The sequence below is a fragment of the Coregonus clupeaformis genome, chromosome 24 (genome assembly GCF_020615455.1).
Source record: "Coregonus clupeaformis isolate EN_2021a chromosome 24, ASM2061545v1, whole genome shotgun sequence".
In the NCBI taxonomy this organism is placed as follows: Eukaryota; Metazoa; Chordata; class Actinopteri; order Salmoniformes; family Salmonidae; genus Coregonus; species Coregonus clupeaformis.
Window position 1 is genome coordinate 6,838,792 of NC_059215.1, and position 26,504 is coordinate 6,865,295.

Genomic DNA, 26,504 nt, shown 5'->3' on the forward strand with positions numbered 1-26,504 from the left:
AATTCATTCACTATACATCATTCAGGTAGGTTACCTGGAAACAACCCTGTATAACTCAAGACCATCTGAATGTACATCCCCATGAAACTGATTGAGATCAAATGGTGGGTTATCATCATCTAACCCTAACCCTAACCTAACCCTAACCCTAAACCCTAAACCCTAACCCCTAACCCTTTCATCATCATCTAACCCTAACCCTAACCCTAACCCCTAACTCTAACCCTAACCCCTAACCCTTTCATCATCATCTAACCCTAACCCTAACCCTAACCCTAACCCTTTCATCATCATCTAACCCTAACCCTAACCCCTAACCCTAACCCTTTCATCATCATCTAACCCTAACCCCTAACCCTTTCATCATCATCTAACCCTAACCCTAACCCCTAACCCTAAACCTAACCCTAACCCTTTCATCATCATCTAACCCTAACCCCTAACCCTTTCATCATCATCTAACCCTAACCCTAACCCTTTCAACATCATCTAACCCTAACCCCTAACCCTAACCCTTTCATCATCATCTAACCCTAACCCTAACCCTTTCATCATCATCTAACCCTAACCCTAACCCCTAACCCTTTCATCATCATCTAACCCTAACCCTAACACTTTCATCATCATCTAACCCTAACCCTTTCATCATCATCTAACCCTAACCCCTAACCCTAACCCTTTCATCATCATCTAACCCTAACCCCTAACCCTAACCCTTTCATCATCATCTAACCCTAACCCCTAACCCTAACCCTTTCATCATCATCTAACCCTAACCCTAACCCTAATCCTTTCATCATCATCTAACCCTAACCCTTTCATCATCATCTAACCCTAACCCTAACCCTAACCTTAACCACACTGCTAACCCTAATGCCCCTAACCCTAACCCTAACCTTAACCACACTGCTAACCCTAATGCCCCTAACCCTAACCCTAACCCTAACCACACTGCTAACCCTAATGCCTAACCCTAACCCTAACCACACTGCTAACCCTAATGCCTAACCCTAACCCTAACCCTAACCACACTGCTAACCCTAATGCCTAACCCTAACCCTAACCTTAACCACACTGCTAACCCTAATGCCTCTAACCCTAACCCTAACCTTAACCACACTGCTAACCCTAATGCCCCTAACCCTAACCCTAACCCTAACCACACTGCTAACCCTAATGCCTCTAACCCTAACCTTAAATTAAGAACAAAAAGCTACTTTTTACAATATAGACAATTTTTTATTTGAAGCTGGCCTATCTAAGGGGAAATCAATCAGTTCTGCCTCCAGGACAAGACTCATGACAATAAACGTCAACCTGCATGCAAATGCTGCATGGACATTTCACCTGTAAACGTGAAGAATTATCTTCCCGAGTGACAGTGAGAAAGGAGAAGGGAGGGTGACCACAACAATGTGCGCGTAAAGCAGAGGTAAAGAAAACACATGAGCAGAAGCTTTGGGATCTTTAGTCTGGGGGAAGAAAGGTCTGGGACAAAAGACCTTAGAACTCTGCAGAGATGAACAACTTCATGGTTACCTGGGTAACGACCCACTGAGCTGCAGCGATGGCTGTACTGGCTATATATATTATTAGAATAGTTACCTGGGTAACGGCCCACTGTGATGCAGCGATGGCTGTGCTGGCTATATATATTATTAGAATAGTTACCTGGGTAACGGCCCACTGTGATGCAGCGATGGCTGTGCTGGCTATATATATTATTAGAATAGTTACCTGGGTAACGGCCCACTGTGCTGCAGCGATGGCTGTGCTGGCTATATATATTATTAGAATAGTTACCTGGGTAACGGCCCACTGTGCTGCAGCGATGGCTGTGCTGGCTATATATTATCAGGATGGTTACCTGGGTAACGGCCCACTGAGCTGCAGCGATGGCTGTACTGGCTATATATATTATTAGAATAGTTACCTGGGTAACGGCCCACTGTGCTGCAGCGATGGCTGTGCTGGCTATATATATTATTAGAATAGTTACCTGGGTAACGGCCCACTGTGCTGCAGCGATGGCTGTGCTGGCTATATATTATCAGGATGGTTACCTGGGTAACAGCCCACTGTGCTGCAGCGATGGCTGTACTGGCTATATATATTATTAGAATAGTTACCTGGGTAACGGCCCACTGTGCTGCAGCGATGGCTGTACTGGCTATATATATTATTAGAATAGTTACCTGGGTAACAGCCCACTGTGCTGCAGCGATGGCTGTACTGGCTATATATTATCAGGATGGTTACCTGGGTAACGGCCCACTGTGCTGCAGCGATGGCTGTACTGGCTATATATATTATCAGAATAGTTACCTGGGTAACAGCCCACTGTGCTGCAGCGATGGCTGTACTGGCTATATATATTATTAGAATAGTTACCTGGGTAACAGCCCACTGTGCTGCAGCGATGGCTGTGCTGGCTATATATATTATTAGAATAGTTACCTGGGTAACGGCCCACTGAGCTGCAGCGATGGCTGTACTGGCTATATATATTATTAGAATAGTTACCTGGGTAACGGCCCACTGAGCTGCAGCGATGGCTGTACTGGCTATATATATTATCAGAATAGTTACCTGGGTAACGGCCCACTGAGCTGCAGCGATGGCTGTACTGGCTATATATATTATTAGAATAGTTACCTGGGTAACGGCCCACTGTGCTGCAGCGATGGCTGTACTGGCTATATATATTATTAGAATAGTTACCTGGGTAACGGCCCACTGTGCTGCAGCGATGGCTGTACTGGCTATATATATTATTAGAATAGTTACCTGGGTAACGGCCCACTGTGCTGCAGCGATGGCTGTGCTGGCTATATATATTATTAGAATAGTTACCTGGGTAACGGCCCACTGTGCTGCAGCGATGGCTGTACTGGCTATATATATTATTAGAATAGTTACCTGGGTAACGGCCCACTGTGCTGCAGCGATGGCTGTACTGGCTATATATATTATTATTATTAGAATAGTTACCTGGGTAACGGCCCACTGAGCTGCAGCGATGGCTGTACTGGCTATATATATTATCAGAATAGTTACCTGGGTAACGGCCCACTGTGCTGCAGCGATGGCTGTACTGGCTATATATTATCAGAATAGTTACCTGGGTAACGGCCCACTGTGCTGCAGCGATGGCTGTACTGGCTATATATATTATCAGAATAGTTACCTGGGTAACGGCCCACTGTGCTGCAGCGATGGCTGTACTGGCTATATATATTATTAGAATAGTTACCTGGGTAACGGCCCACTGAGCTGCAGCGATGGCTGTACTGGCTATATATATTATTAGAATAGTTACCTGGGTAACAGCCCACTGTGCTGCAGCGATGGCTGTACTGGCTATATATATTATTATTATTAGAATAGTTACCTGGGTAACGGCCCACTGTGCTGCAGCGATGGCTGTACTGGCTATATATATTATTATTATTAGAATAGTTACCTGGGTAACGGCCCACTGTGCTGCAGCGATGGCTGTACTGGCTATATATATTATCAGAATAGTTACCTGGGTAACGGCCCACTGTGCTGCAGCGATGGCTGTACTGGCTATATATATTATCAGAATAGTTACCTGGGTAACAGCCCACTGTGCTGCAGCGATGGCTGTACTGGCTATATATATTATTAGAATAGTTACCTGGGTAACGGCCCACTGAGCTGCAGCGATGGCTGTACTGGCTATATATATTATCAGAATAGTTACCTGGGTAACAGCCCACTGTGCTGCAGCGATGGCTGTACTGGCTATATATATTATTAGAATAGTTACCTGGGTAACGGCCCACTGAGCTGCAGCGATGGCTGTACTGGCTATATATATTATTAGAATAGTTACCTGGGTAACGGCCCACTGTGCTGCAGCGATGGCTGTACTGGCTATATATATTATCAGAATAGTTACCTGGGTAACGGCCCACTGAGCTGCAGCGATGGCTGTACTGGCTATATATATTATCAGGATGGTTACCTGGGTAACGGCCCACTGAGCTGCAGCGATGGCTGTACTGGCTATATATATTATCAGGATGGTTACCTGGGTAACGGCCCACTGAGCTGCAGCGATGGCTGTACTGGCTATATATATTATTAGAATAGTTACCTGGGTAACGGCCCACTGTGCTGCAGCGATGGCTGTACTGGCTATATATATTATTAGAATAGTTACCTGGGTAACAGCCCACTGTGCTGCAGCGATGGCTGTACTGGCTATATATTATCAGGATGGTTACCTGGGTAACGGCCCACTGTGCTGCAGCGATGGCTGTACTGGCTATATATATTATTAGAATAGTTACCCGGGTAACGGCCCACTGAGCTGCAGCGATGGCTGTACTGGCTATATATATTATCAGAATAGTTACCTGGGTAACAGCCCACTGTGCTGCAGCGATGGCTGTACTGGCTATATATATTATTAGAATAGTTACCTGGGTAACGGCCCACTGAGCTGCAGCGATGGCTGTACTGGCTATATATATTATTAGAATAGTTACCTGGGTAACGGCCCACTGTGCTGCAGCGATGGCTGTACTGGCTATATATATTATTAGAATAGTTACCTGGGTAACGGCCCACTGAGCTGCAGCGATGGCTGTACTGGCTATATATATTATTAGAATAGTTACCTGGGTAACGGCCCACTGTGCTGCAGCGATGGCTGTACTGGCTATATATATTATTAGAATAGTTACCTGGGTAACGGCCCACTGTGCTGCAGCGATGGCTGTACTGGCTATATATATTATTAGAATAGTTACCTGGGTAACGGCCCACTGTGCTGCAGCGATGGCTGTACTGGCTATATATATTATTAGAATAGTTACCTGGGTAACGGCCCACTGTGCTGCAGCGATGGCTGTACTGGCTATATATATTATTAGAATAGTTACCTGGGTAACAGCCCACTGTGCTGCAGCGATGGCTGTACTGGCTATATATATTATTAGAATAGTTACCTGGGTAACGGCCCACTGAGCTGCAGCGATGGCTGTACTGGCTATATATATTATTAGAATAGTTACCTGGGTAACGGCCCACTGTGCTGCAGCGATGGCTGTACTGGCTATATATTATCAGGATGGTTACCTGGGTAACGGCCCACTGAGCTGCAGAGATGGCTGTACTGGCTATATATATTATCAGAATAGTTACCTGGGTAACGGCCCACTGAGCTGCAGAGATGGCTGTACTGGCTATATATATTATCAGAATAGTTACCTGGGTAACGGCCCACTGTGCTGCAGCGATGGCTGTACTGGCTATATATTATCAGGATGGTTACCTGGGTAACGGCCCACTGTGCTGCAGCGATGGCTGTACTGGCTATATATATTATTAGAATAGTTACCTGGGTAACGGCCCACTGAGCTGCAGCGATGGCTGTACTGGCTATATATATTATTAGAATAGTTACCTGGGTAACGGCCCACTGTGCTGCAGCGATGGCTGTACTGGCTATATATATTATTAGAATAGTTACCTGGGTAACAGCCCACTGTGCTGCAGCGATGGCTGTACTGGCGACTGTAGCAGCACTCACTCTACTGCCATCTGTCAGGAACACATCACTGAGAGAGGAAGGGAAAGAGGGAGATAGAGAGGGAGGGGAGGGGGATAGAGAAGGGGGGGACAGAGAGGGGGGACAGAGTGGGAGGGAGAGAGAGAGGAGGGGGGGAGGGGGAAAGAGAGGGGGGAAGGGACAGAGAGGGGGGCAGAGTGGGAGGGAGAGAGAGAGAGTGGAGAGAGAGAGTGGAGAGAGAGAGCGAGAGAGAGAGGGGGCGGGACAGAGAGGGGGGCAGAAAGAGGGGGGCAGAGAGAGAGAGAGAGGGAGGGGGAGGGGGATAGAGAGAGGGGGCGGGACAGAGAGGGGGGGCAGAAAGAGGGGGGCAGAGAGAGAGAGAGAGGGAGGGGGAGGGGGATAGAGAGAGGGGGCGGGACAGAGAGGGGGGACAGAAAGAGGGGGGACAGAGTGGGAGGGAGAGAGAGAGGGAGGGGGAGGGGGATAGAGAGGGGGGGACAGAGAGGGGGGACAGAGTGGGGGGCAGAGAGAGAGAGAGGGAGGGGGAGGGGGATAGAGAGAGGGGGCGGGACAGAGAGGGGGGACAGAAAGAGGGGGCAGAGAGGTGGGGGACAGAGTGAGGGAGAGAGAGAGAGTGGAGAGAGAGAGAGAGAGAGAGAGAGAGAGAGGGAGGGGGGACAGAGAGGGAGGTCGGAGAGGGGGGAGCGAGGAGGAGAGAGGAGGGAGAGAGAGAGAGGGGAGAGAGAGGGAGGGGGAGAGGGGAGAGAGAGGGAGGGGGAGAGAGAGGGAGAGAAAAAAACTCATAAAAAAATCAAGCCCAAAACATATTCCAAGTGTAACAGTATGGGCCATAGATGAAAGTCAGTCCTGGACTAAACAGCTCAATGGAGAACCTTGAAATAGTCTAGTCTTATCAATGGTAGTCATGTCTATGTCTGTGTGTCTGTGTCTGTGTCTGTCTGTGTGTCTGTGTCTGTGTCTGTGTCTGTGTCTGTGTCTGTGTGTGTCTGTGTGTGTGTCTGTGTCTGTGTCTGTGTGTGTGTGTCTGTCTCTGTCTGTCTGTCTGTGTGTGTGTGTGTGTGTGTGTGTGTGTAAATGTGTGTGTGCGTGCATGTGTGTTTGTGTATATATGTGACTTCAGATAGTATTCACACCCCTTGACGTTCTCCAATTTTTGTTGTGTTACAGCCTGAATTTAAAATAGATTAATTTGAGATGTTTTGTCACTGGCGGTTGGTGCTGTTTAAGATGAGGGAGGACGATCATTGTTTTTAATGAGCATGGCCTTATTTCTATTACAGCATATTGGAAGACTGTCATTCATATTCCATTCACCCAGTTCAATATAACAGCGATAGGTTTAGGATCCTACATGATACTTGAATTTTCCCTATACCCATCATGAGGTTGCTACAACCTAGCCTATGAATGAAAGTTTACAACGTAGGTGCACAGGTAGAGAGAGACATTTCAAGGTGTCAGACAGTGACACATTCAATACCGCCTTGCACACTCTGGCCTGCATCTAGCTGATCTAGGGTGTAATCATTAGTCCAACAGTTGCAAACAAGAGCTTCTATTGGGACAAATTCAGGTATATTAATCCCCGTTTCGTTCCGTTTGCTTCCGTTTAAGAAGTGTTTTTCAACTGAATAGGCGGAATGAACACACCCCCTGATCACACGCAAACACAGAACGAGCAGCCACGTACAAACAACATGATGACTTTGCTCGTTGTATAATTCCTTCTCGCATCTACGCTCTCTCCTCCTCTCAGCTTTTCCCTTCGCTTGTGGACTCCCTTTGCTCCTCTCTCCTCCTCGCTCCCCCCTCTCCGACCTCCCTTTCTGCCTGGTCACAGCTGCTTGTGACCAGGCAGAAATAAACTTGGCAAGCCAAACCTTCACACCATAACAGCTAACCGCTACACACAGACTACATCGTTTTCCCCATATTAAAGTCGTGGTGAACATACACTGCATGTCCAAAAGTATGTGGACACTGCTCGTTGAACATCTCATTCCAAAATCATAGGCATTAATATGGAGTTGGTCCCCCCTTTGGTGCTCTAACAACCTCCACTCTTCTGGGAAGGCTTTCCACTAGATGTTGTAATATTTTTGCGGGGGACTTGCTTCCATTCAGCCACAAGAGCATTAGTGAGGTCGGGCACTGTTGTTGGCCGATTAGACCTGGCTGTCACGCCCTGGCTCTAGGGACTCTTTTAAGTTGAGCCAGGGTGTGTAGAGTTTATGTTTTGTGCTCGTTGTGTCTAGTCTAGTTTGTATATCTATGTTGGCCAGAGTGGTTCTAAATCAGAGGCAACGAGTATCAGCTGTTGCTGGTTGTCTCTGATTGGGAACCATATTTAGTCAGGTGGTTTTCCCACAGTGTTTGTGGGATCTTGTTCCGTGTTGGTTTGTGTTTTGCACCTGTGGACGTCACGTATCGATTTGTTGTTTTGTTCGTGTATCATTTAATAAATAAGTATGTTCACCTTCCACGCTGCGCCTTGGTCCTCTATATCTGACGATCGTGACAGAAGATCCCACCAATACAGGACCAAGCAGCGTGCCCAAGCAGGAGAGGAGAAGCGGCGCCAACCGGGCAGTCGTCGGACAGGCGAGGGGCACCCCAATACATTTTTAGGGGGCACATGGCAGGGGCACGGGGCCACTGGAGGCAGATAAGGGGCGAGTTGGTGGACGAGGAGAGAAGGCCACCGGGTTACGGGAGCCATTGGTGGATAGAGGGAAGGAAAATGTAGAGGCACGGCGAGAGGTACTGAAGTGTGTTGCCAGTCCGGTCCGGCCCGTTCCTGATCCCCGTGTAAGGCCAGTGGTGTGTGTTCCCAGTACGGTCCGGCCTGTTCCTGTCCATCGCGCCAAGCCTGTGGTGCGCGTCGCCAGCCCGGCCCGGCCTGTTCCTGCCCCTCGCACCAAGCCTATGGTGCACGTCGCCAGCCCGGCCCGGCCTGTTCCTGCTCCCCGCACCGGGCCTGTGGTGCGCATCGCCAGCCCGGCCCGGCCTGTTCCTGCTCCCCGCACCAAGCTAGTGGTGCACGTCGCCAGCCCAGCCCGGCCTGTTCCTGCTCCCCGCACCAAACCTGTGGTGCGCATCGCCAGCCCGTGCCCGTTTCACCGGTGCCTGGTCAGGTACCGGTCAGCTGCTCCACACCGGAGCCTGAGCAATCCGCTCCACCGAAGTCCAGTCCAGCTCCAGCCAGTGGGGCTAGACCAGACCAGGGGCACTACGGGGGGGTTAGTAGAGGGTGGTGGTCAAGCCCGGAGCCGGAACCGCCTCCGAGGAGGAATGCCCACCCAGCCCTCCCCTGTTCGGTGATGTTTAGGCGCGGTCGCAGTCCGCGCCTTTAGGGGGGGGTACTGTCACGCCCTGGCTCTAGGGACTCTTTTAAGTTGAGCCAGGGTGTGTAGAGTTTATGTTTTGTGCTCGTTGTGTCTAGTCTAGTTTGTATATCTATGTTGGCCAGAGTGGTTCTCAATCAGAGGCAACGAGTATCAGCTGTTGCTGGTTGTCTCTGATTGGGAACCATATTTAGGCAGCCAGTTTCCCACAGTGTTTGTGGGATCTTGTTCCTGTGTAGGTTTGTGTTTTGCACCTTTGTACGTCACGTATCGATTTGTTGTTTTGTTCGTGTATCATTTAATAAATAAGTATGTTCACCTTCCACGCTGCGCCTTGGTCCTCTATATCCGACGATCGTGACACTGGCTTGCTGTCGGCGTTCCAATTAATTCGAAAAGTGTTCGATGGGGTTGAGGTCAGGGCTCTGTGCAGACCAGTCAAGTTCTTCCACACCGATCTCGACAAAACATTTCTGTATGGACCTTGCTTTGTGCACAGGGGGCATTGTCATGCTGAAACAGGAAAGGGCCTTCCCCAAACTGTTGCCACAAAGTTGGAAGCGCAGAATCGTCATTGTATGCTGTAGCGTTAAGATTTCCCTTCACTGGAACTAAGGGGCCTAGCCTGAACCATGAAAAACAGCCCCAGACCATTATTCCTCCTCCACCAAACCATGTGGTCCTCTGTAGCTCAATTGGTAGAGCATGGCGCTTGTAACGCCAGGGTAGTGGGTTCGATCCCCGGGACCACCCATACGTAAAAATGTATGCACACATGACTGTAAGTCGCTTTGGATAAAAGCGTCTGCTAAATGGCATATTATATTATGAAAAACAGCCCTGAAAGCTCAGAAAATGTACGCCGCTTTATCTCTTGACCAGAGTTCAGATTATGACACTGTTAAAACTGCTATCCTTCGGGCTTACGAGTTGGTCCCAGAGGCATACAGTCAACAGTTCTACATACTGACAACGGTTCTGTAAATTACGAAAGACAGAATCACAAAGCCATGTTGAGTTCGCAAGGGAACAAGCATGTCTTTTTGATTGGTGGTGTGGTTCTCAAGAGGTTGTCACGCCCTGACCTTGAGAGCTCTGTTTTTCTCTAGCTGGTTTGGTCAGGGTGTGAATTCTAGATGTTCTATTTCTATGTTGGCCGGGTGTGGTTCCCAATCAGAGGCAGCTGTATATCGTTGTCTCTGATTGGGGATCATACTTAGGCAGCCATTTTGCCTACCTTAGTTGTGGGATCTAGTTTCTGTTTTGGCTTGTCCAGCCTGTTGAACTTCACGTTTGTTTGTATTTTGTTGGTTTGATTTGTATTCAGTTAATAAAGGAATATGTACGCATACCACGCTGCACCTTGGTCCGATCCGTCTATCAACGAATGTGACAGAGGTCAAGGAACTTGAGGATCTAAAGACACTCATACTTCTCGAGCAGTCCAATAATTGCCTTCACGAAAGGGTTGCGACCTACATTTATGATCACAAGGATCTCACTCTTGAGAAAGCTGCAGTTCTTGCAGATTAGTTTCACACATAACAACTACCTTCACAAACAAAGCACCCTGTAGTTCTCCCTACGCAAAAAGGAATCCAGAGAAGTCACCTCCTACTGCGAGGTTTCAGTCCATTTCTACAGTGCCCAAGGATAAAGATCGGCAGAAAAACAGTTTTTTCGTATCCGCCAGTTTGTCATTACTGCCGTGAGAAAGGACACATTGTCTCAGTGTCCTAAATTGAAACAGAAAAATGAGAGAGAGAGAGAAAGTTGTTTCTTCTTGTGGGAGCACTCTAGCCCATTAAGTCTCTGGTTGGGACTGGTGTATCTCCTCAACAAGATTTTGGATCAGATGTGTATGAACCCTTTGTTTCAGACGGGTTGGTGTCTCTGCAGAGTGGCGATGCTGTTAAGCAGCCGGTGAAGATACTGGGAGACACTGGGGCAGCCCAGCCCTTCATGTTGGAGGGTGTTTTGCCTTTGTCTGACACTTCAGCAACTGGTTACAGTGTGTTAGTATAAGGCGTGGAGATGGGTTGCATGGAAGTTCCTTTGTATAATGTGGAACTTGAGTCGATTCTTATTTCTGGTTCCAGTGTCGTTGGAGTGAGGTGATTTGGCTGGAGGGAAGGTCGTGCCAAATCCTGTCATTTGTAAGGAACCCAGAGTAGAGGAACCTGATTGGTTATCAGTAAAGTACCCTAGAGTGTTCCCAGAGTAGAGGAACCTGATGGGTTATCAGTAAAGTACCCTAGAGTGTTCCCAGAGTAGAGGAACCTGATGGGTTATCAGTAAAGTACCCTAGAGTGTTCCCAGAGTAGAGGAACCTGATTGGTTATCAGTAAAGTACCCTAGAGTGTTCCCAGAGTAGAGGAACCTGATGGGTTATCAGTAAAGTACCCTAGAGTGTTCCCAGAGCAGAGGAACCTGATGGGTTATCAGTAAAGTACCCTAGAGTGTTCCCAGAGCAGAGGAACCTGATTGGTTGTCAGTAAAGTACCCTAGAGTGTTCCCAGCGTGTGCAGTTACACGTGTCTAAGAAAGTCACCGGGAGCAAGTCTAGTGTCGAGGAGGATGTCAGCGCTCCCACCATGGTCGATCTGTCCGAGACATTTATGGGTGATCCTGATTTCGTTAAACCTCCTGAGTTGACCTCTCCTTTGAAAACCCCAAAGGTGAGCTAGTTTGTAGGACCGCTGAAGGAACAGAGGGTCCCTACAGTTGACACTTCGATATCTAGGAAGCAGCTGGTTGAGGTACAGAGTAAAGATGTTCCCCTCTCCCCTTCTTTTTACTGAGAGACGTCCAGAGGAGGAGTTTGATGAAGTTTGTGTGGGTTACTTTGACAGACATGGTGTCCTCTGGCAACGGGGGCCTCCTTGGAGATGTTAAGCCCGGACCGGACACAGACTAGAAACAGGGTTGCTGCCCTGGATCCAGAGGCTCCGGCGCCTTCTTCCCTGGGGGCTTCCGATTCGAGACCAGATCCTGCACCTTCGTCCTCTTTTCTGTCTCCCTCTTCCGGTGGCTTCTACCTCAGGTTCAGATCCTCAGAGCTCCCACCCTCATCAGACCGTAAGGCTATCTGAGACTCCGGCCCATTCATCATCCACAATGAATACTACAGCTGGCCCGGGTCCATTGGGCCCCACCACCTTTTGGTCCTTGAGGGGTTTGCGAAACCACTCGAGGCGAAAGAACGTCCGGACCTCCTCAGCCATTGCACCAGCTGTCGTCATCGGCAGTTCTATGGCAAGAAACATCATGGTTCCCGGAGCAAAAACTCTGTGCTATCCTGGAGCACGAGTACAGGACATTACAAAGCTGCTTCCGACCGTTCTACGACAGCTGCCAGGAGCTGACGCTGTTGTAGTCCATGTGGGGTTAAACGACTTCAGGAGGGCTAGCTCAGAACTTCTGAAAATAGATTTTTAAAGAACTGATTCTAGCACTGAAAGATTCCAAAAAGCGGCCAATTATTTCAGGTCCGGTACCATCGTTGGGCCGTGCGTGTGAAAGGCTACTGGCATTACACACCTGGCTGAAGGATTACCGTAGCTCTGTTGGAATCACTTTTATAGATAACTTTGACACCTTCTGGAAACAGAATTTGCTCTACAGGAATGATGGAGTCCATCCGAATCATCTTGGCTCCTGCACTCTGTCCACGCATTTCAAGGCTGTGTTGAGACAATGACTTATCAATGACCCAAGCCCAGCTAATTTAATCCCTACCATTGTGTCACTGAGTTGTCATAATGCTTCAGCAAATGTACATTATCCCAGGGGCTTTGGCAGACACAATGTAAGTAGCCTAATTTATGTCCCTCTTACTGCCCTGAATGCCTCTGCTGATCCTACAGCTATTGGATGCCGTAATCATGTGCCTAAGAACCAGAGTTATACTGTTAGCACTGAGGCGGTTTGCCCGAGGAGGAAGGCCACTGTGTGCAGCTCACCCTGCAATATCAGCTCAAACATAAATAACATGAGCATGTCTACTTCTGCTAAGCTTCCCAGTAAAGCAATAAAAACAATCAAGCATCCCAGAAAAGTGCTAAAAATAGCTCACATTAACATATGTAACTTAAGAAACAAGGTTCAATAACTTGCTAATAACAGATGCCATTCATATTCTGACTATCTCTGAAACTCACTTAGATAATACCGTTGATGATACAGTGGTAGCAATACATGGTTATAACATTTACAGAAAATACAGAAAGGCCATTGGTGGAGGTGTTGCTGTTTATATTCAGAACCACATTCCTGTAAAGCTGAGAGAGGATCTCATGTTAAATACTGCTGAAGTAATATGGCTACAGGTTCATCTGCCTCACCTAAAGCCCATTCTGGTGGGAAGCTGCTATAGACCACCAAGTGCTAACCGTCAGTAACTGGATAATATGTGTGAAATGCTTGATAATGTACAGTACCAGTCAAAAGTTTGGACACACCTACTCATTCAAGGGTTTTTCTTAATTTTTACATTGTAGAATAATAGTGAAGACATCAAAACTATGAAATAACACATATGGAATCATGTAGTAACCAAAAAAGTGTTAAACAAATGAAAATATATTTTATATTTGAGATTCTTCAAATAGCAACCCTTTGCCTTGATGACAGCTTTGCCACTCTTGGCATTCTCTCAACCAGATTCACCTGGAATGCTTTTCCAACAGTCTTGAAGGAGTTCCCACATATGCTGAGCACTTGTTGGCTGCTTTTCCTTCACTCTGCGGTCCGACTCATCCCAAATCATCTCAATTGGGTTGAGGTCGGGGGATTTTGAATTCAGGCTTTAACACAACAAAATGTGGAATAAATCAAGGGGTGTGAATACTTTCTGAAAGCACTGTATCTGTGTGTGGGGGTTGGTTCTTCTCTCCTTGTGGGGACCTCAAATCCCCAAAAGTCCCCACAAGGATAGTAAAACAAGGAACATTCTCCCTCAACAACAATGAACACTGAGGACAAAGGCTATTTTAGGGTTACAGGTTACAGTTACAGGTTACAGGTTACGGTTAGGGTTACAGGTTACGGTTACAGGTTACTGTTACAGGTTACAGGTTACAGGTTACAGGTTACGGTTAGGGTTACAGGTTACGGTTAGGGTTACAGGTTACAGTTACAGGTTACAGGTTACGGTTACAGGTTACTGTTACAGGTTACAGGTTACAGGTTACGGTTACAGGTTACTGTTACAGGTTACAGGTTACGGTTAGGGTTACAGGTTACGGTTACAGGTTACTGTTACAGGTTACAGGTTACGGTTACAGGTTACTGTTACAGGTTACAGGTTACGGTTAGGGTTACAGGTTACGGTTACAGGTTACTGTTACAGGTTACAGGTTACGGTTAGGGTTACAGGTTACGGTTACAGGTTACTGTTACAGGTTACAGGTTACGGTTAGGGTTACAGGTTATGGTTACAGGTTACAGGTTACATGTTACGGTTACAGGTTACTGTTACAGGTTACAGGTTACAGGTTACGGTTACAGGTTACGGTTACAGGTTACTGTTACAGGTTACAGGTTACGGTTAGGGTTACAGGTTACGGTTACAGGTTACTGTTTGTTACGGATACAGGTATCCTGTGTTTTTGTGTGTTTCTCTCCTTCTGCCCTAATCACAGGTGTCCTGTATGTTCCTGATTGGTGGTTGTTGAGGTGTCTGCTGATTGGACCAATCAGTGAACATTCCTGTGCATTGCACCACCTGTTACTCGTTTGTTCAATCACACAGCCCATTGTATAAAAGCCAGTCTTGTGTTTGTTGAGAGAGAGAGAGAATGTTTCCGTTTGTGAGTATGGACACGGTGGTGTCCTGTTTTTGGTTACTCACTAAGTTGCTGTTTATTATGATTGGTAATTCTGTTAGACTACTGTTTTGTTATGTGAGTGCGGATACTGTGGTGTCCTGTGTATTGTGTACTACTTAATTGCTGATTACCCTGTTTGGTAGCTTTGTGTGTTTCTGGGAAAAGGGGAGTTTAAGCTAGTTGCCCTTGGGCGTACATTACCCGTAGGAAGAAATCTGTCTAAAAACACTAGTTAGACCTGAGCGGACCACCCACTGTATTTTTGTATGACTAGCAGTAGCCTAGCGGTTCTTCAGGCAGGCTAGATCAGTTTAGGGGGTTTTACACTATTGTTTCATTTCTTGGGTCCTGCTCAGCCCTTTTTCCCAAACCCTTACCGTGTGTTCTGAAATAAACCATTTGTGTTTGACGGTAGTTCATGGTTGTTGTGTCACATTTGTTCTCACTGCTCCATGCCACACTCCTAATTTGCATAATTTATGTTACGGGTCTCATGTCCATCCACCCTAGACGTTTAGAGCCACGGGGTTCGTAACATAAAGTGGGGGTTCGTCCGGGATCTATCCCATGCTACTCATGCAAATTAGTAAGTGTCTGGTTCAGTGTTGAGCTTGGCAGCGGTACTACCTGTTTTTTTTTTGTGTTTAGTAGTCGACGGCTCGTGTTGCTAGTAGGATGGCTACTTTTGAGTTAGAGGCATTTTTGGAAAACCCTACGTGGGGGTTTTTTGAGAATTGCCGTAGAGTGGATCTACAGGCTTTGGCTGACCACTTTTCTTTACCCATACCGAGGGGTTTAGTGAAAGCAGAAGTTAGGGAAGTAGTGCTAGCGATATTGTTAAACGAGCGAGTGCTTGAGTTACCGCCACCTGAGTCTGCTGCTCCTGTAGGGGATGTGGTTGCTACGCCTGTAAGCCCATCAGTGTCTGAGGACGAGACTAAGGCTCCAGCCACATTGCCCCGTTATGACCCACTCTCCCCACTGACTGACAGTGATGCCAGGATGGATGTCCGCTCGACACGGCTCCAAATGGAGGCGGAAGAGCGGGCACAAATCAGGCAAGACAAGCTGGAGATGCGTAAAATGGAGCTAGAGGCAGAACAGGAGACGCGTAAGCTAAAGGCAGAACAGGAGACGCGTAAGCTAGAGGCAGAACAGGAGACGCGTAAGCTAGAGGCAGAACAGGAGACGCGTAAGATGGAACTGGAGATGCGTAAGATGGAACTGGAGGTGCGTAAAATGGAACTAGAGGCAGAAACAGCGAGGTTAGTCTCTGCTAATACTATGCCTGCTAGTGAGCCATCCTCACCAGCTGTGTCATCTGCTACGTTTGATATTAGTAGGCAGATCACCTTGGTACCTGTGTTCAGGGAGTCAGAGGTTGATTCCTATTTCAGTGTGTTTGAACGTATAGCGGTAGCATTGAAATGGCCCGAAGAGGTATGGTGCCTATTACTTCAGTGTAAACTAACAGGTAAAGCCCAAGAGGTTCTGGCAGCGCTACCTCTTGAAGACAGTTTGAATTATGAAGTGGTCAAAGCTACTGTTCTTCGTGCCTATGAGCTTGTTCCTGAGGCATATCGACAGAGATTTAGGTCTCATAAAAAGTCTCCTACTCAGACTTATGTGGAGTTTGCTAGAGACAAAGGGAAATCTGTTTGACAAATGGCACAGTGCTAGTAAGGTAACTGATTTTAACTCTCTACGGGAGTTAATCTTGTTAGAAGAGTTTAAAAATTGTTTACCGGAACGCATTGTAGTTTATCTGAACGAACAGAAAGTATCCTCACTGTCGGAAGCGTCTGTATTGGCAGACGAGTTTGTGTTGACGCATAAGAGCGTGTTTTCGGCTCGTACGGAGAGCAGGGCTGCGGAGTTGCTAACTTTTAGTCCTAGTCGACCAGCAGTACGTCCAGCACGCCCAAAAGATGTGCGTCACTGTTTCTATTGTCATAAGGTGGGACATATGGTTAATGATTGCTTTCTGCTAAAACGCAAACCGGGGATGCCTCAGCACGCCAGGCCGCCAACGGGTGTTGGGCTGATTCGTACGGTTGTAAGGCCGGAATCAAGACAGAGGCCTCATAGTGAATGTGGTTTGAAAGTCCCTGTCCCAGATCACAGTTATGAACCGTTCATTTTTGAGGGGTTTGTTTCTATAGCAGATGACGAAGCGTCTCAGCGTCCAGTTAGAATCCTCAGAGATACTGGTGCGGCGCAGTCGTTCATACTCGCTGATGTGTTGCCCTTGTCCAGTAATACATATTGTGGTTCCAGTGTGTTAGTACAAGGAATTGAAATGGGATTTGTTCCAGTGCCATTGCACTTTGTGAACGTACACTCTGAGTTAGTCAGTGGAGTGTTCAGAGTTGGCGTACGTCCTATGTTGCCAGTAAAAGGTGTGACATTTATAATGGGCAACGATATTGCCGGAGGAAAGGTAATACCCATATTGGAGGTATTGGATAAAAGTGACCAGTCTCTCTCCGAGGAGCTGGCACAGGGTTATCCAGATGTGTTCCCGCTTGTGCTGTCACACGTGCTCAAGCACGACAAGTGGGTGAAGTGATAGATTTGTCAGACACGATTCTATTCAGAGAGTGTGACCCAGAGGATAGTTCGGGTGCTACCTCTGGTAAGCTGGTGCAGTCTGACCAACAGCCCAGAGAAAGGAAGAAGGATGTGGAACTTGTTGCTGAGGCAATACAGTTACCAGTTACTCGTGAGCAGCTGATCGCTAACCAACAGGTTGACATTAGCCTGGCTAAATGTTTTTCTAGTGTTGTCTCAGAGGAGGAGCTAAAGAAGGAAAACATGGCATATTTCATTGATGGTAATCTCCTCATGCGTAAATGGACATCCCATGTTGACGCTGGCGGAGATTGGAATGCTGTTTACCAAATAGTGATTCCTACAGCCTTTCGACAAAATGTTTTATCCTCGCTCATGATCACCAGTGGTCCGGACATCTGGGAGTCACCAAGACTTATGATCGTGTTTTTGCGACATTTCTTTTGGCCTGGCTTAAAACAAGATGTGGCTCGGTTCTGTCGGACTTGCCACACCTGTCAAGTAGTTGGGAAACCGAACCAGGTTATTTCCCCCGCGCCTCTTTGTCCCATACCGGCCATAGGTGAACCATTCGAACATGTGATGGTTGATTGTGTTGGACCATTACCAAAAACAAAATCTGGTAACCAGTTTATGTTGACAATTATGTGTGTGGCCACCAGGTACCCAGAGGCCATTCCTCTGCGAAGGATTACTGCTCCGGTGGTGAGTAAAGCGTTGATCAAATTCTTCTCAACTTTTGGGTTACCTAAGGTGATACAAACTGATCAGGGTACGAATTTCCTTTCTAAACTTTTCAAACAAGTGTTAAAGTCCTTGTCAGTTACACACCGTGTGTCAAGCGCGTATCACCCAGAGTCTCAGGGTGCGCTTGAACGTTGGCATCAGACCCTGAAGTCTATGCTACATAAATATTGCTTGGAATCTGAGAAAGATTGGGATGAGGGAGTTCCTCTAGTGTTGTTTGCTGTCCGTGAGACAGTACAGGAATCCCTAGGGTTCAGCCCAGCTGAACTGGTGTTTGGACACACCATGAGAGGACCTATGAAAGTCCTTAAGGATCAGTTTTTGTCACAAGAGTTGTGTGTGAAAGAAAATGTGTTGGACTACGTTAGTCGCTTTCGTGAGCGCCTACATGCTGCCTGTGCTCTAGCAAAGGAAGCGCTGTCTTCCTCACAGAAACGGATGAAACGACACTATGACACACAGGCTGTTTTCGTTCACTGCAGCCAGGTGACCGAGTTCTTGTATTGTTGCCTGTGCCAGGAGCGTCATTGTCAGCACGTTTCTCTGGTCCTTATGTCATTGAAAAGAAACTAACTGAAACTGACTATGTGATACAGACTCCTGATAGAAAACGTCAATCTCGTGTGTGCCACGTTAACATGTTGAAGACATACCACACCAGACCCGTCACTCAGGTAGACAGTCCAGAGAAACTGGCCGAGTCGGCTGTCTCTATTGCTGCTACGGCTGTAGTGGGAGGTCATGTTAATGATGTGGACGGAGATGGTTTGGAGTTGCGCAATACTCAGCAGCAGTGTGCTAGATTGCCCAATTCAGAGATGCTGCTGTCTCTCCCGTCAAGCCTGATTCATTTAACGGACAGACAGTCAGATGATATTGTGAGACTATTACACAGCTTTCCATGTCTTTTTAATGATGTTCCTACATGTACTAATGTGTTAGAACATGACATTAATGTTGGAAACGCTGCACCTATCAAGCAACATCCTTATCGTGTCAACGTCGCTAAGAGAAAGATAATGAGGGGTGAGGTCGGTTATTTGCTGGAGAATAACCTGGCTATGCCAAGTTCAAGTCCTTGGAGTTCTCCGTGCATTCTGGTTCCTAAACCTGATGGGACATCCAGATTATGTACGGACTATCGGAAAGTCAATGCTGTCACAGTGCCCGACTCGTTCCCGTTACCCAGACTGGATGACTGTATTGATACTGTTGGTGCTGCTACTTATGTAACCAAACTAGATCTTCTAAAAGGTTACTGGCAGGTGCCGTTAACCCCACGTGCCTCCGACATCTCTGCCTTTGTGACCCCAGATCACTTCCTACAATATGCTGTCATGGCATTTGGGATGCGGAACGCACCAGCCACTTTCCAACGCCTGGTTAACACAGTATTGGCTGGAGTTCCTAATTGTAGTGCTTACCTTGATGATCTGGTAATTTATTCAACTGAGTGGTCTGATCATGTTAACACTCTAAGGGTAGTGTGTGAACGTCTAGCAACCGCTTCTCTAACCCTGAACTTAGCAAAGTGCGAGTTTGGGAAGGCCACTGTTACGTATCTTGGTAAACAGGTCGGCCATGGTCAGGTGCGCCCTGTAGATGCCAAGGTCTCGGCTATAAACGCATTTCCCGCACCTACCACCAGAAGAGAGCTACGCCGTTTTTTAGGGATGGTTGGCTACTACCGTAGTTTCTGTAAAAATTTCTCTGCTGTAGTTGCTCCATTAACGGATTTGCTCAGTCCGGCGAGAAAATTTGTATGGTCTGAAGATTGTCGTACTGCTTTCAACACTGCTAAAGCACTCTTATGTAGTACTCCTGTTCTTGCTGCGCCAGATTTTGAACGGCCGTTTAAACTGGAGGTAGATGCAAGTGCCAGAGGTGCTGGGGCTGTTCTACTGCAGCAAGACCAGAGTGGAGTGGACCATCCTGTCTGTTATTTTTCACGGAAATTTAACAAATGTCAGACAAACTATTCCACCATTGAACAAGAAGCTCTAGCTTTGTTGTTAGCTCTGCAGTACTTTGAAGTTTATGTTGGTTCCAGTGCATTACCAGTGATAGTGTATACTGACCATAACCCTTAGTTTTTCTCCACCGGATGTACAACCAGAACCAACGCCTTATCGTTGGGCACTTGTCGTGCAAAATTATAATTTGGAGATCCGCCACAAAAAAGGGGTTGGATAATGTGTTGGCAGATGCTTTGTCTCGTGTGTAATGATCTAGGTTTTTTTTTGTTATCCCGATAGGATGATTTGTGAATTTGGGTGTTGTGATAGTAGTGTGTGTCGCAAAACCATTGTGGTTTGCTCTTTTAAGGGTGGGAGTGTTACGGATACAGGTATCCTGTGTTTTTGTGTGTTTCTCTCCTTCTGCCCTAATCACAGGTGTCCTGTATGTTCCTGATTGGTGGTCGTTGAGGTGTCTGCTGATTGGACCAATCAGTGAACATTCCTGTGCATTGCACCACCTGTTACTCGTTTGTTCAATCACACAGCCCATTGTATAAAAGCCAGTCTTGTGTTTGTTGAGAGAGAGAGAGAATGTTTCCGTTTGTGAGTATGGACACGGTGGTGTCCTGTTTTTGGTTACTCACTAAGTTGCTGTTTATTATGATTGGTAATTCTGTTAGACTACTGTTTTGTTATGTGAGTGCGGATACTGTGGTGTCCTGTGTATTGTGTACTACTTAATTGCTGATTACCCTGTTTGGTAGCTTTGTGTGTTTCTGGGAAAAGGGGAGTTTAAGCTAGTTGCCCTTGGGCGTACATTACCCGTAGGAAGAAATCTGTCTATAAACACTAGTTAGACCTGAGCGGACCACCCACTGTACTTTTGTATGGTAGCAGTAGCCTAGCGGTTCTTCAGGCAGGCTAGATCAGTTTAGGGGGTTTTACACTATTGTTTCATTTCTTGGGTCCTGCTCAGCCCTTTTTCCCAAACCCTTACCGTGTGTTCTGAAATAAACCATTTGTGTTTGACGGTAGTTCATGGTTGTTGTGTCACATTTGTTCTCACTGCTCCATGCCACACTCCTAATTTGCATAATTTATGTTACGGGTCTCATGTCCATCCACCCTAGACGTTTAGAGCCACGGGGTTCGTAACACTGTTACAGGTTACGGTTAGGGTTACAGGTTACTGTTACAGGTTACTGTTACAGGTTACAGGTTACGGTTACAGGTTAGGGGAAAATAGGATTTTGAATGGAAATTAATTTTAGGTCCCCACGAGGATAAAATAACATAATGTATGTGTCTGTGAGTGTGTGTGTGTGTGTGTGTGTGTGTGTGTGTGTACCGTTTGGATCCCTTGGCGAACTCCACAGCGATGGCCTTCCCATCTATAGAGAGAGCTGGCTGTAATGCCTGGAGGATCTGGAGAAGCTGAGACGCTTCCTGCAACACACACACACGCACATGCACACGCACACACACACACACAGGCATGCACACACACAAACACACACACACACAGGCATGCACACACACAGGCATGCACACACACACACACACACACACACACACACACACACAGCTGTAGGTATCTCCTCACCACTATAGTAAACAGCTGTAGGTACAGTGAGGGAAGAAAGTATTTGATCCCCTGCTGATTTTGTACGTTTGCCCACTGACAAAGACATGATCAGTCTATAATTTTAATGGTAGGTTTATTTGAACAGTGAGAGACAGAATAACAACAAAAAAATCCAGAAAAACGCATGTCAAAAATGTTATAAATTGATTTGCATTTTAATGAGGGAAATAAGTATTTGACCCCTGTGCAAAACATGACTTAGTACTTGGTGGCAAAACCCTTGTTGGCAATCACAGAGGTCAGACGTTTCTTGTAGTTGGCCACCAGGTTTGCACACATCTCAGGAGGGCTTTTGTCCCACTCCTCTTTGCAGATCTTCTCCAAGTCATTAAGGTTTCGAGCCTGACGTTTGGCAACTCGAACCTTCAGCTCCCTCCACAGATTTTCTATGGGATTAAGGTCTGGAGACTGGCTAGGCCACTCCAGGACCTTAATGTGCTTCTTCTTGAGCCACTCCTTTGTTGCCTTGGCCGTGTGTTTTGGGTCATTGTCATGCTGGAATACCCATCCACGACCCATTTTCAATGCCCTGGCTGAGGGAAGGAGGTTCTCACCCAAGATTTGACGGTACATGGCCCGTCCATCGTCCCTTTGATGCGGTGAAGTTGTCCTGTCCCCATAGCAGAAAAACACCCCCAAAGCATAATGTTTCCACCTCCATGTTTGACGGTGGGGATGGTGTTCTTGGGGTCATAGGCAGCATTCCTCCTCCTCCAAACACGGCGAGTTGAGTTGATGCCAAAGAGCTCGATTTTGGTCTCATCTGACCACAACACTTTCACCCAGTTCTCCTCTGAATCATTCAGATGTTCATTGGCAAACTTCAGACGGCCCTGTATATGTGCTTTCTTGAGCAGGGGGACCTTACGGATGCTGCAGGATTTCAGTCCTTCACGGCATAGTGTGTTACCAATTGTTTTCTTGGTGACTTATGTTCCCAGCTGCCTTGAGATCATTGACAAGATCCTCCCGTGTAGTTCTGGGCTGATTCCTCACCGTTCTCATGATCATTGCAACTCCACGAGGTGAGATCTTGCATGGAGCCCCAGGCAGAGGGAGATTGACAGTTATTTTGTGTTTCTTCCATTTGCGAATAATCACACCAACTGTTGTCACCTTCTCAACACGCTGCTTGGCGATGGTCTTGTAGCCCATTCCAGCCTTGTGTAGGTCTACAATCTTGTCCCTGACATCCTTGGAGAGCTCTTTGGTCTTGGCCATGGTGGAGAGTTTGGAATCTGATTGATTGCTTCTGTGGACAGGTGTCTTTTATACAGGTAACAAACTGAGATCGTTAGTTCGTTACCTGTATAAAAGACACCTGGGAGCCAGAAATCTTTCTGATTGAGAGGGGGTCAAATACTTATTTCCCTCATTAAAATGCAAATCAATTTATAACATTTTTGACATGCATTTTTCTGGATTTTTTTGTTGTTATTCTGTCTCTCACTGTTCAAATAAACCTACCATTAACATTATAGACTGATCATGTCTTTGTCAGTGGGCAAACGTACAAAATCATACTTTTTTTCCCTCACTGTATCTCCTCACCACTACAGTAAACAGCTGTAGGTATCTCCTCAACACTACAGTAAACAGCTGTAGGTATCTCCTCAACACTACAGTAAACAGCTGTAGGTATCTCCTCAACACTATAGTAAACAGCTGTAGGTATCTCCTCAACACTATAGTAAACAGCTGTAGGTATCTCCTCAACACTACAGTAAACAGCTGTAGGTATCTCCTCAACACTATAGTAAACAGCTGTAGGTATCTCCTCAACACTATAGTAAACAGCTGTAGGTATCTCCTCACCACTACAGTAAACAGCTGTAGGTATCTCCTCACCACTACAGTAAACAGCTGTAGGTATCTCCTCACCACTACAGTTAACAGCTGTAGGTATCTCCTCACCACTACAGTTAACAGCTGTAGGTATCTCCTCACCACTACAGTTAACAGCTGTAGGTATCTCCTCACCACTATAGTAGACAGCTGTAGGTATCTCCTCACCACTATAGTAAACAGCTGTAGGTATCTCCTCAACACTATAGTAAACAGCTGTAGGTATCTCCTCAACACTACAGTAAACAGCTGTAGGTATCTCCTCAACACTATAGTAAACAGCTGTAGGTATCTCCTCACCACTATAGTAAACAGCTGTAGGTATCTCCTCACCACTATAGTAGACAGCTGTAGGTATCTCCTCACCACTATAGTAAACAGCTGTAGGTATCTCCTCAACACTATAGTAAACAGCTGTAGGTATCTCCTCACCACTACAGTAAACAGCTGTAGGTATCTCCTCACCACTACAGTTAACAGCTGTAGGTATCTCCTCACCACTACAGTTAACAGCTGTAGGTATCTCCTCACCACTATAGTAGACAGCTGTAGGTATCTCCTCACCACTATAGTAAACAGCTGTAGGTATCTCCTCAACACTATAGTAAACAGCTGTAGGTATCTCCTCAACACTACAGTAAACAGCTGTAGGTATCTCCTCAACACTATAGTAAACAGCTGTAGGTATCTCCTCACCACTATAGTAGACAGCTGTAGGAAAGCGAAGCCCCGGTTGAGTTGTGTCTGTTTATCTTTGATCAGTCGAACATTAGAAGGAGACAGAGTAGCGAAGGGAGCCAGAGCAGACAGGATGGACTCCAGGGAGGTATGAGGACCCAGGTTCCTCAGGATCAGAGCTGGAGAGAGGAGAGATTGATTGATTGGTTAATTGATTGAGAGGGAGGGGCAGAGAAGGTAAAGGAAAGAGACAGATCCAGAGCCTTCAGAAAGTATTCATACTCCTTGACTTATTCCACATTATATTGTGTTACAGCCTGAATTCTAAATGGATTAAATATATGTTTTTCTCACCCATCTACATACAATATCCCATAATGACAAAGTGAAAACATGTTTTTAGAAATTTTAGCAAATCTATTGAAAATGAAATACAAAAATATTCATTTACACAAGTATTCACACCCTTCAGTCAATACTTTGTAGAATCACCTTTGGCAGCGATTACAGCTGTGAGTCTTTCTGGGTAAGTCTCTAAGAGCTTTCCACACCTGGATTGTACAACATTTACCCATTATTCTTTTCAAAATACTTCAAGCTCTGTCAAATTGGTTGTTGATCATTGCTAGACAACCATTTTCAGGTCTTACTATAGATTTTCAAGTAGATTTAAGTCAAAACTGTAACTCGGCCACTCAGGAAAATTCACCGTCTTCTTGGGAAGCAACTCCAGTGTAGATTTGGCCTTGTGTTTTAGGTTATTGTCCTGCTGAAAGGTGAATTAATCTCCCAGTGTCTGGTGGAAAGCAGACTGAACCAGGTTTTCCTCTTGGATTTTGCCTGTGCTTGGCTCGATTCCGTTTCTTTTTTATCCTGAAAAACTCCCCAGTCCTTAACAAGAATACCCATAACATGATGCAGCCACCACTATGCTTGAAAATATGGAGAGCAGGACTCAGTAATTTGTTGTATTAGATTTGCCCCAAATATACAACTTTTATTCAGGACAAAAAGTGAATTGCTTTGCCATATTTTGTGCAGTATTACTTTAGTGCCTTGTTGCAAACAGGATGCATGTTTTGGAATATTTTTATTCTGTTCAGGCTTCCTTCTTTTCACTCTGTCAATTAGGTTAGTATTGTGGAGTAACTACAATGTTGTTGATCCATCCTCAGTTTTCTCCCATCACAGCCATTAAACTCTGCAACTGTTTTAAAGTTACCATTGGCCTCATGGTGAAATCCCTGAGCAGTTTCCTTCCTCTCAGGCAACTGAGATAGGAAGGACACCTGTATCTTTGCAGTGACTGTTGGTATTGATACACCATTGAAAGTGTTATTAATAACTTCACCTTGCTGAATGGGATATTCAATATCTATATTGCACTTCTTTGCAAGGCATTGGAAAACCTCCCTGGTCTTTGTGGTTGAATCTGTGTTTGAAATTCACTGCTCGACTGAGGGACCTTACAGATAATTGTATGTGTGGGGTACAGAGATGAGGTAGTCATTCCAAAATCAATTTAAACACTATTTTTGCACACAGAGTCCATGCAATTTATTATGTGACTGGTTAAGCACATTTTTACTCCTGAACTTTAGGCCAAGGTTGCCATAACAAAGGGGTTGAATACTTATTGACTCAAGACATTTCAGCTTTTTTTATTTATTTTTTTATTTGTAAAAGATAATTCCACTTTGACATTATGGGGTATTGTGTGTAGGCCAGTGACAAAAAATCTCACTTTAATCAATTTTAAATTCAGGCTGTAACAAAACAAGTTTGGAAAAAGTCAAAGGGACTGAATCCTTCTGAAGGCACTGTGTATGACAGTTTATAAGGTACAATAACCCAATAACAACATATTTTGGTACATCTTCAAATCATAAACAGTTATTTCACTACAAAACAAAATGGTGGTGTCATAGAGAAAGAGAGAGAGAGAGGGGGATAGAAAGAGAGACAGAGAGACCTACAGAAAAAGAGAGAAAGCGAGAGAGATACATAGAAAAATTAAAACACATTTTATTTGTCACATTTGCCGAATACAACAGGTGTAGACCTTACCGTGAAATGCTTACTTATGAGCCCTTAACCAACAGTGCAGTTTTAAGAAAATAGAGTTAAGAAAATATTTACTAAAGTAAAAATAAAAAAAAATAAAAAAAATGTAACACAATAAAATAACAATAACGAGGCTATATACAGGGGGTACCGGTACCGAGTCAATGTGCAGGAGTACAGGTTAGTCGAGGTAATTTGTACATGTAGGTAGGGGGAATGTGACTATGCATAGATAATAAAGAGCGAGTAGCAGCAGTGTAA

At 45.9% G+C, this 26,504-nt stretch overlaps 1 protein-coding gene across 3 annotated transcripts in view; it reads right to left on the minus strand.

The window, feature by feature from the left end:
• Nucleotides 1-26,504, minus strand: part of rbm10 (RNA binding motif protein 10) — a 151,823-nt gene that overhangs the window by 41,883 nt on the left and 83,436 nt on the right. For all 3 annotated transcript variants that reach the window (XR_006657375.1, XM_045207011.1, XM_045207010.1), the window contains exons 10-12: nucleotides 24,198-24,358; nucleotides 21,360-21,457; nucleotides 5,504-5,591 (exon numbers count right to left, since the gene is read on the minus strand). Coding sequence is in view for 2 of the 3 variants with exons in the window: in XM_045207011.1 (XP_045062946.1) it covers nucleotides 5,504-5,591; nucleotides 21,360-21,457; nucleotides 24,198-24,358 (347 nt within the window). In the remaining variant the exon portion in view is untranslated. The remainder of the gene's footprint in view (nucleotides 1-5,503; nucleotides 5,592-21,359; nucleotides 21,458-24,197; nucleotides 24,359-26,504) is intronic.